The sequence below is a fragment of the Branchiostoma lanceolatum genome, chromosome 18, assembly GCF_035083965.1.
Source record: "Branchiostoma lanceolatum isolate klBraLanc5 chromosome 18, klBraLanc5.hap2, whole genome shotgun sequence".
Classification (NCBI taxonomy): domain Eukaryota; kingdom Metazoa; phylum Chordata; class Leptocardii; order Amphioxiformes; family Branchiostomatidae; genus Branchiostoma; species Branchiostoma lanceolatum.
Window position 1 is genome coordinate 1863781 of NC_089739.1, and position 10252 is coordinate 1874032.

Below are 10252 nucleotides of genomic sequence, written 5' to 3' on the forward strand. Positions count from 1 at the left end.
TCTTTCCAATGGGACAGTAACGGGAAGCGAAAATGTGGCAAGTGTGGAGTCTGCAGGGCGTGTTGTTGGGCGTGTTGTTGGGCGTGTTGTTGGGCGTGTCGTTGGACGTGTTGTCGGGCGTGTTGTCGGGCGTGTTGTCGGGCGTGTTGTTGGGCGTGTTGTTGGGTGTGTTGTTGGGCGTATTGTTGGGCGTGTCGTTGGGCGTGTTGTTGGGCGTGTCGTTGGGCGTGTCGTTTGGCGTGTTGTTAGGCGTGTCGTTGGGCGTGTTGTTGGGCGTGTTTGTTCTTCACATATCATTTCTTCGGGATTGACATCTGCAAGCTTCTGGTCCTGGAATTTTGCGGGTTGGGCACATATTATCTGGTCTTTAAACGACGGGAATTCAGTCGTATCTTTCATGAAGGGAGCCATCCTACAGTCACACCGCCAAGGGTTTCCTTGAAGTTCAATTTTAATGGGATGAGATGGCAACAAGCCAAAAGCTAAAGGGGAAATGAAAGACATTTTGTTCAATTTAAGATCCATCCATTTTAGTTGGGGCAGTTTTGCAAATGCACCAGACTGAATTATAGATATCTGGTTAGAGGACAGACACAGATATTCAAGCATGGGTAGATTTGCAAATGTTTCTGCTCTAATGATTGTTATACTGTTCCAGGCCAGCCTCACCTTTTGGAGCTCAGGAAGATTTGCAAATGTACCAGGTTGGATGTCAGTTATTTTGTTATAGTATAAGAACAACTGTTCCAGCTTGGGCAGACTGGGGAAGCAATCGACAGCGCTAATTTGATTCCCTCCCAAGTCCAGCTGAACCAAATTCCCATACTTCACCAGCTCAGACCGATTTACAGTTGTAATGGGATTACCTCTCAAACGCAAGTCAGAGATGGATGTTTGGATGTTCTGAGGGATGCTGGTGAACCCAACCTTTAAGCATTTACACACTGACGGCCGTACAAACTCACACTTCGGCCTGCAGTCCGCTTCTGGCATGGTTGGCTTCTTCAGGATGATGAGAAGGAGAATCAGGAAGTGTCGCAGCTTTCTTCCCATGGTGTCCTGCCACCTAAACAGAACAGGAAGCTCCTCTGATAAAGCTACACCAGTGTAACGTATGGGATCGCGATCTATTACAAATTTAAAGTCATTAATCATTGTCAAATGTCACATTGCCTGACACTGACTCTCGAGGCAGCGTAGCTGATATTGGAGAATCAAAAGGTAGGGACCCACAAATACATAGGCAATGGCAATTTACACATCACTAGTTCAAATACAATGTTATTAGCAATGCTTAAAAATCAGTCTTCCAATCCAATTTAACATCGTTTGATTACATGCTTAACATGATTAACAGTACATTAAGATAGTAATACAGTTGTAAGGAAAAGTCGTGTTTCACACAAGGGAGAGGACTTTTCATTCTGACCTCCTTATATTAATTTGAAATGTCGGCAAACCATGAACTTGAATGGGTGCGGCCTAGAAAACAGAGACTTCCGAACGGTTCCTACTGTTTGACTGTTTAGGACAGAAAGTGTCTTTTTGTCCTTCACTTGCTGCTGTATTTCTGTGGCTGTTCCTTTGTGCTGTGTATCAAATCAGTTTTAGATTACTGCGTTTTTAGTAATATGGCTGTCTATTAATTGCCTGAAGCTCCCTATTCGTATTTAAATTGTAGACAAATGAGCTGTTAAAGTTGCTGTTAGTTCATTGCCTGAAGCCTTGTGATAGGAAAAGTCAAAGTCAAAACAGTTCTAGAATTTTTTTAAGCAGGCCGTGGGCTGGCAAGGTGGCGTCGTCAGCCTGAATTTCCTCGATCCGGACAAATTTTGTCTCAGGGTTATGACGTCAAATCATAAACGTATCAGGGTGAGGCACCCCTGTTCCCCTTTTCAGAACTAACCTAATCATTAAGTAAATGTTACAGTGGACGATTATCAAAGATGCAATTACGGCTGCGCCTCTCTGACAGCCAGTCAGTAAACGTCACAATCTTCCTCCCAATATTGGGCAAACCCTGATTAAGGTTGTTTCTGTACGGCAGGTTTGCATGTAATGATTTTCCACTTACAGAAAAATACCTTTCAAAGCAGTCGCTGTTCTTGATGAATGGTGCGTCCTTCGGTAGCTGATCTTGTTGGCTGTCTGGGGCTGACAATTTGCATGATATTAGTATATATGATACAGATACCACAATAATAGCTGTTTTTTTCTCGTTGGTGTTATAGACCGATGTTGAGGTCATTTGAAACAGATACAGGGGGCCGAGACTGAGATTGTGGAGATACATGGTTTATTTCCTGACCCCCAGGATTCCTACACATAGAATGACAGCGCCATGGGTCTTTCTCAGAATGAGGCTGTCTTGGACTATTACACTTTCATGAAGGGGGGGTTACAAGTACTAAATAATGGTCATACATATGTCTTAATTGGTTAATAACAGTTGGATTCAGTGATGGGTTGAGACTTCATCTGTCTGATCATGGTCACTGGTAACTAAAGAGAGTAATACGGAGATACACTAGATCAAACAGGAGAGAAGATTTCGTCTAACTCAAATTGTTTGCCCTTTCAATTTTGTCTTATTGCTAAATCATGAAATGGAAGAAAACAACACATTAAATTGGTATAACCTAATAGTTGGAGATTTTAGAATTGATAAAGATGCTTTTTTTCTTTTACTTTCTGAGACAAGAAGGAAATTTCCCCTTGTGGTACTGTTTTTGTAAATTACGTGCTTAAATATTTCTTCCTTTACAGCTTTAGTGACATTGTTGTATTGATTGTCTGAAGCTGGTTATTTGAATATTGATACGAAGGTTGTTTACTATTTTTCTGTTGTCTTTATTGTATGCATGTTTTGACTTCACCAAATTAAAGTATCAAAGCGCAGTACCCCTGTTTCTACTTTTAGAACTCAACTGATTTCCAAGCATACCCCGAAAACCCCGGCCAAAGGTTTAAAAGCGTCACAATCTTCCATCCCAACATAAGATTGGATAATTGAACCTTAACAAAGATTTAAGACCGCTGCACCCCTGTTGCACTCTTCAGAACTCAACTGATTTCCAAGCAGATGTTTGGGCGTCAGACTGTTCAATGTCTTCTGCTTACTGGGCTCCTCTGAAACCACGCCCAAAGGTTTGAAAAAGTCATAATCTTCAACCCCAACATATGATTGGATAATTGAGCCTTAATGAATGTTTAAGAGAGCTGCACCCCTGTTCGACTCTTCAGAACTCAACTGATTTCCAAGCAGATGTTTGGACGGGGGAGTGTTAAATGTTTTCTGCTTGCTGGACTCCTCCGAAACACCCGGCCAAAGGTTTGAAAACGTCACAATCTTCCATCCCAACATATGATTCAATAATTCTTAAAAGGTATAGCAAACAGATTCATCTTTAATGTTCATCCACAGGTACACCTACCTTGTAAGCTAGCTTAAATTGATATTTTGGGCAAGAACTCTTGAAGAGCCTCAGACACCATTTGCCCCTGTTCTTGTAGGGTGTGTCCGCTGGACCGTAATGGCGTGTGATAAACAATCCGGGGTTTTTCTTAACACGTAAATGGAGGTGTTAATTGTCTGAAGCTAACTGCTTGAATATTAATATTAACGTCGTTTACTCTTTCTGCTGACATTTAAGACTGTGTTCGCACTTTTAAGATGAGGAAATCAGCTGACGGATTTTAAGGCAAACTCAACACTTGTATTAATAAGGTTCATCTGTCTAGCTATTTCTGAAATATCATTACAAGCAGTCCTCAGTAAAGAACTGTGTTTCGGAGTGGTTCTCGTCTGAATAATGCAATTGTACAAAAGGTCCTGTTAAGTGTACGCACACAGGCTGTAAGTTACTATACTTTCATTGCCTGAAAGAACACTTTAACCAGCTTGTGGCTAGATAGGCAAGGTGGCATGACCAATCCGAATTCTCTGGTACTGGCAGAATTTGTCCCTGGACTATATATGACGTCAGAAAAATAAAATCAGAACAAGTCACAGCACGCATGCATGCTCCCTTCTTCTCTAAGATTAGGTCCAAGCAGATGGATAAAGATTTTTAAGCGTTTTAAGGCTTTTCTGACATCTTACCCTTTCTGTCAGGTTAAGGTTTTCCTGTTAAGATTACCCACCGGCTGAAACAGACATACCTTTCAAGCAAGTCAGAAAAGATTCAGTTGGCACCTTCTGGGTAGGAGCTCGCCTAGAATGCCACAGGCACCGGTTGCTGCTGTTCTTGTAGGGTGCGCCCTTCGGTAGCTGATCCGTAATGCCGTGTGACAAATATCTTATGTACACGGTGGTGTTGATTGTCTGAAGTTGGTTATTTGAATAGTATCAATATTTATGAGCATAATATTTGTTATACTGCATCAGCTGTCGTGTTTACGTTTGATTGGATTATGGTGTTGGGTGTGCATATTCAAGTATTGGTGATTATGGCCGATGGTCGTTACAGCAGGGGTGGCATATTGATAGTTTGAAACTGGCCCACGACTGTGTATAGATAATTCATCCCTGACATTGAAAAATGGGAGGAAAAGCTTGAAATCACAAAATTTTGCTAATTTTTGCCTTCGACCGGCCATAATAAACTATACAGATGTCCAACGCGTTTTTACTTAACCGCGTCTTAAACAACAGTTATTTACTACTGCTTGTTGTTCTATAGTGAATAAATAAATCCGCCACTTTGAAAAACAGTGTGTTTGAAAAATCTCTAGTGCAGCACCCCCCAGGTTTGCACGGTTTAGATATGCAGGAGTGCATTATACTGGGGGACGTTGGCTTGGAGATCTGTAGTGGATGTATTTTTCTAAGGGTGGCGGAATTACGTAGATGTTTCATCTACAGTACCATTCTGTGAACAGTTAATATCAGTCAGGATGCTAAGCTTAAAAAAACGGAAGAATCCTCGCTTCGAATGGTGGGGGCGGAGTCAACAGATAACGTCGTGTTAAGTCCTCATCACAAAGAATGTGTCACTTGACCCGCCTGCTTTATCACACTAATGATCACTAATTCGTAGCGACATGAGCGGACTCTGTATTATATTTCATAATTGAATATAAGTTACACGTCAAAAGCTGTGAAAAATGAATAAGAATTTAGCCAAAAATAAGTCAAAATGTCCACAACAATATTTTCTACACATGAAAGGCACATATATTAGATTATTTCATTTTAGAGGAGCGAAATGTACCACCGAAGATGATATAGCTGGCATTACAGGTTATAGACTTAGGATCTGGGTCAGGTACTGCCTCGTTTTGGTGCATGGCCCCGAACTGACCTCTGGGAATTCAAAATGACCGCCGTAACTGGAATATTGTCTATTCCTGAATTCATCGTATTGGGTTAAGCAGTCCAGTTGAATTAAGCGTGATACTTATCGGGAACCTCGATATAGGTCCTTATAAATCATCAACTTGACTAATCCAGGGACAAAACATTACCCTCCTGAAATGTACCACGATGAACCGCATAATTATATATTCAATTAGCGTATGGCGTTATCTGGACCCCCATTCAGAACATTTTATTGCCAGCTTAATTCGTCCAGAAATTAATAAAAAAACATTCCTGTAAATACATTGAACAGCCATGGTTATAAAGAAGGGTGCATAAAGCGTTCAGCAGTGAACTGCACGTTGACCTTTTTGAACTGGTGTATCAGGTTAGTCTGGTTTGATCTTTCACCTACTTTACCGCTTCTCAGCCATTTTGAGGGAGTCTTTTGGTAAAACCAAGGAGGTTATATGGTAAAACTTATCTCCAAGCCGACGCGACTTTCAGCAAGCTATATCACGACATTTGCTTCACTAAACAACAGGTAAGACATTTGTCATCTGCTGAGGCTTATTAAGTCGTGTCTAAACAGCGATTATGTCGATTTATATGCGTTTTTGAAAAACAACGTCCGTAGACCTGCATTATAGTGGGGAAGGGGGCGAAATGTGCAAATCAAGGGATTCAAACTAAACTAAACGTAACGATATTGCTTATAGTAGTAACAAACGAGCGGATAGATTTATACAATATAAACCAATGTTGAACCATTCAGGATAAGGTTTAGATGTTGCTCACTTACTCGTGCTTCTTGCACTGGGACAGATATATGCAAATTGACAAATAGCCCAATGAGTAAGGGCCACCTACATGACCTACATGCCCACTTGATTATTATGTACTTCGTCGTTAATTAGTGACTTTCTTAATACATGAAGTGGCAGAATAGAAGTATGAAGAAATAGAAGAAAGACAGTAAGTGACATATTTTGAGGTTTTATTTTTGCGTACTGACCCTTTTAAGATTCTGTGATGTTTTGTTTTTTTTTAAATCTGCTAAGACTTCTTAGCAATGGCCAAGCCAACTTGTGAGCCTCATCTGGAAGAGCCGCCTACCGGGCATCCTAGGAACGAGACTAGCGGCAGTGGGGAGCAGGCAACAGACCCGGGACAGCAGCAGGGCGTTCTAAGCGACGGAGACTTTGTCCAGTCTGACGAAGGAGGTTCTACATATCCACATGCACCTGTAAGTACAGGGCACAGAAGAGGGCAAGGGGAAAAATCTGCCACAGCTTTCAAATGTGGGTACTGTGGGTACATGGCATCATGTAAGGCCAACCTAGCAAGACATGTAAGAAAACATACCGGGGAGAAACCTTTCAAATGTGACCAGTGCGACTATTCTGCTGCACAACAATCCCAAGTTGACAGACATGTGTTGATGAAACACACTGATGAGAGGCCCTTTTTGTGCGAGGAGTGTGGATACAGGACAGCTGATAGATCTGGCCTATCCCAACATAAGAGAAAACACAGAGGTGAAGAAAATTACCAGTGTGACCTGTGTGACTATGCTGGAGAACAGAAACGTGACCAAAACGTTATGAGAAAACACACTTGTAAGAAACCGTACATCTGTGGGGACTGTGGATACAGGACAGCTGACAGGTCCCGCCTATCTGTACACATCAGAAAACATACCGGTGAGAAACCCTACAAATGTGACCAGTGTGACTATTCTACAGCTGTCGAAACCAACCTGAAGATTCACAATGTGAAACACACCGGTGAGAAACCATACATCTGTGGAGAGTGCGGATTCAGGACTGCGTATAAGTCAAGTCTTTCAAAACACTTAAAAACACATACAGGTGAGAAACCCTACAGATGTGACCAATGCGACTATTCTTCCGCACGCAAACGCTGTTTGGATGTTCACGTCATCACAAAACACAGTAGTGAGAAGCCCCACGTCTGTGAGGAGTGTGGATACAGGACGGCCTTAAAGAACCGCCTATCCCGTCACCTGAAAATACATACAGCTGAAAAAAGTCACAAATGTGATCAGTGCGACTTTTCCACAATAGAGAAATGTGGTTTAGACAAACACATCATGGCTAAACACATTGGTGAGAAGCCCTACATGTGCGAAATTTGCGGACACAGGACTGGGACAAAGTCCCACCTATCGGTACATATGAGAAAACATACAGGTGAGAAACCCTACACGTGTGACCAGTGCGACTATTCTACAGCGTATGGAAGAGATCTGAAACAGCATATGGATAAACACACTGGTGAAAAGCCGTACATGTGTTGGGAATGCGGATTTAGGACAGGTATAAGGGGCAGCCTAACCCGACATATGAGAAGACATACCGGCGAGAAACGATACAGATGTGACCAGTGCGAGTATTCCGCGATACAGAAATGCGCATTAGACCAACACGTCATGGCGAAACACACCGGTGAGAAGCCCTACGTGTGTGGGGAGTGTGGATATGCTACAGTTCAGAAGGCTCATCTAACCACACACATGAGAAGACATACCGGTGAGAAACGTTTCAAATGTGACCAGTGCGACTATTCTGCTAGATATAAATGTAACCTGGACCAACATATGAAAAAACACACTGATACGAAGGTGTGAAGGTGTTAGGAATACGTTATTTTGAGGAAATATACAGGTGAGAGACGCTAAAATTACAACCGACGTGACAACACTGGGAAGGGATTTAGACGAACATGTCATGGCGAAACACATTGGGGAAAAAAGTATAGTTGTAACCAATGCGAGTATAGGACGGCCGATAGTTCTGCCTTATTCGTGGGGAGTGTGGATGTAGAAGACGCCTGGAAAGTCCGACTTTTCTGTACCTGTCAGAAAACTGACTAGAGCAAATATTTTGCAGCATGGAAAGCTCATGTGTGCTCACAGTGGTGAGAAAGCCACGGTGTGCTACATTGCACTCAAAATCAACATGTAGTAAAATAGGACAACTTCCATATGATCTTGAAATTTGAGAATGTAAATGGTGCAACAACTTTAGTGCAGTGGAAATTAAAACGGGCATTTACATAATTAGGGGACTAGTTAGACGGTTGATCAGGCGTAAGACAATGCACAAAGTGACTCGTGTTGGTACAGATTAGGCTGCACCAAGTAATTATTATGGATGACGTCCTTTGGAGACCCTAAATCTAATGCGAGAGCGCGGAAAAAAAACAAGAAGGGCGGAAAAAAACAAGATGCCTAGATTTTAAATATGATAGTCGACGACACATGTTAGGACACAAATTGAATGAGAGAACACAGTGCAACAAGTAACAATTATTTTATTCATCATGAAAACAGCAATAATTTGAATAAATCAGTTGAAGTTGAACAGCAGTTGTTGTCCTGTCCTGTTTCTTTCCATATCCCATTGATTTGCGGCACTGTCGTAACTCTTTGATCATAGTTACAGGAAGCGGAATTTTTTTTTTTTTTCTGGGAACAGACCAAAATCAATGCGCTCGCGGACGTCATCCATAAAAATTACTTGGTGTAGCCTTAGATAAAAGATATGTCTGACGCTGGTGTGTGGAAATAGAAAAAACAGGCTCAGCTTTTCCGGCGCAGGTAAAAACATACAGGTTGTAAAGCTGTATTTTAAAAATGTGCTTATTTCGATGTTTTTGTTATTTTGATATATTATTCGTCTTTCTGTTCATACTTTGTAGCAGTGTAACTAAAAAAGATCAGCTGAATCTTTACGGAAACCAGTGTTTTAATTCCAAAGTTGAGTTGATTTTCAATCTTTTAAACCCTCAACCCACCGTAGCTTTTTTAAGACTAGTCTTACCGTATGGGGTCAAAACTGACCCCACAATGTTTTCTACAAATACAGTCTCTTTGGTGACTCTTTTTGTGATTTGTATATATGTAAAGTTCCATTAATATACAAGGGACAGATTGACATGATTAGGTGTGAACTATTTCTGCTTATTATCATAATTCATGCAAAAAGAGGGAACATCGTCTTTTGCAACTAACGCTATTCAGACAAGTGGGCTCCTTTGAGGCCTGCGCCAACACTTCGTGTCATATAGCATTTGAATTGCTTACGCTAGAACAACCAAACTTGGTCACCTTTGCTAAGATTTCGTTGGCAACAATTTGATATTTTGTTACTATGATCATGATAACCCTTGGCATACATGTTACTAGATGATAAGTATCAAACAATAGGGAATATGAGTGCAGATTTTGCTGAGGTCAGTTTTGACCCCACTGGACCACGCGTAAACTTTCTAGGATAACTTAATCAACAATGAGCCAATCTCGGTAAAAATGTATGAAAAGTTACAAGACATATATACAAACAAACTCATATGAGGAATTTCGTTTTCGACTAAAAGTGTCAAAATGGCACATGTTGATATACGCCTGGGGTCAATTTTGACCCCATACGGCGGTTTGAGGGTTAAACGTTAACAGGACAACTTCACTGTGGATGAACTTCATCGCAGAAGGATGTGGTTGTGATAGCGATTTGCAAATTAGCTCATTCTATGTTATGTCTAATATTATAATACAATAATATAGGTTACCTTGGCTTAAACTTATTAATATATGATCCACTGCTTTGATACGTTTAACTGTAGATTAATTGTTGGCTGAGAATAAAGTTGCACGTTTTCAAACATTTGTGTTTTCTTTTCTTTGATTATTCTTTTGTACATTTCAATCGTTCATCAAAACGATATGTGTGACAGTACTTGAGACTTCGTTCTTTAATGGTCCAAGGTACTTTAGGTTTCTACAATTTACCATAAATCGACAAAAACTATCCAGAAATGCTAGTGTACATGGTTTGTGGAAAAAAAGAGACTTTTTTTACAGCAGCTAAGATGAAACTCCTAATTCACTGGAAGTAGTTTATATACGTAGATAACATAAAACACGTAAAA

The 10252-nt window shown here is 40.9% G+C and overlaps 1 protein-coding gene across 1 annotated transcript; it reads left to right on the forward strand.

The window, feature by feature from the left end:
• Positions 1-5700: 5700 nt before the first annotated feature.
• Positions 5701-9985, forward strand: LOC136424357 (zinc finger protein 845-like). Its single transcript, XM_066412927.1, has 3 exons — positions 5701-5843; positions 6361-8452; positions 8857-9985. The coding sequence occupies exon 2, from the start codon at positions 6372-6374 to the stop codon at positions 7947-7949; it is 1578 nt and encodes a 525-aa protein (XP_066269024.1). The 5' UTR covers positions 5701-5843; positions 6361-6371; the 3' UTR covers positions 7950-8452; positions 8857-9985.
• Positions 9986-10252: the final 267 nt, after the last annotated feature.

Excerpts from the sequence above, each read along its gene's own strand:
- LOC136424357 (XM_066412927.1), top strand. The coding sequence starts at position 6,372 with ATGGCCAAGCCAACTTGTGAGCCTCATCTGGAAGAGCCGCCTACCGGG.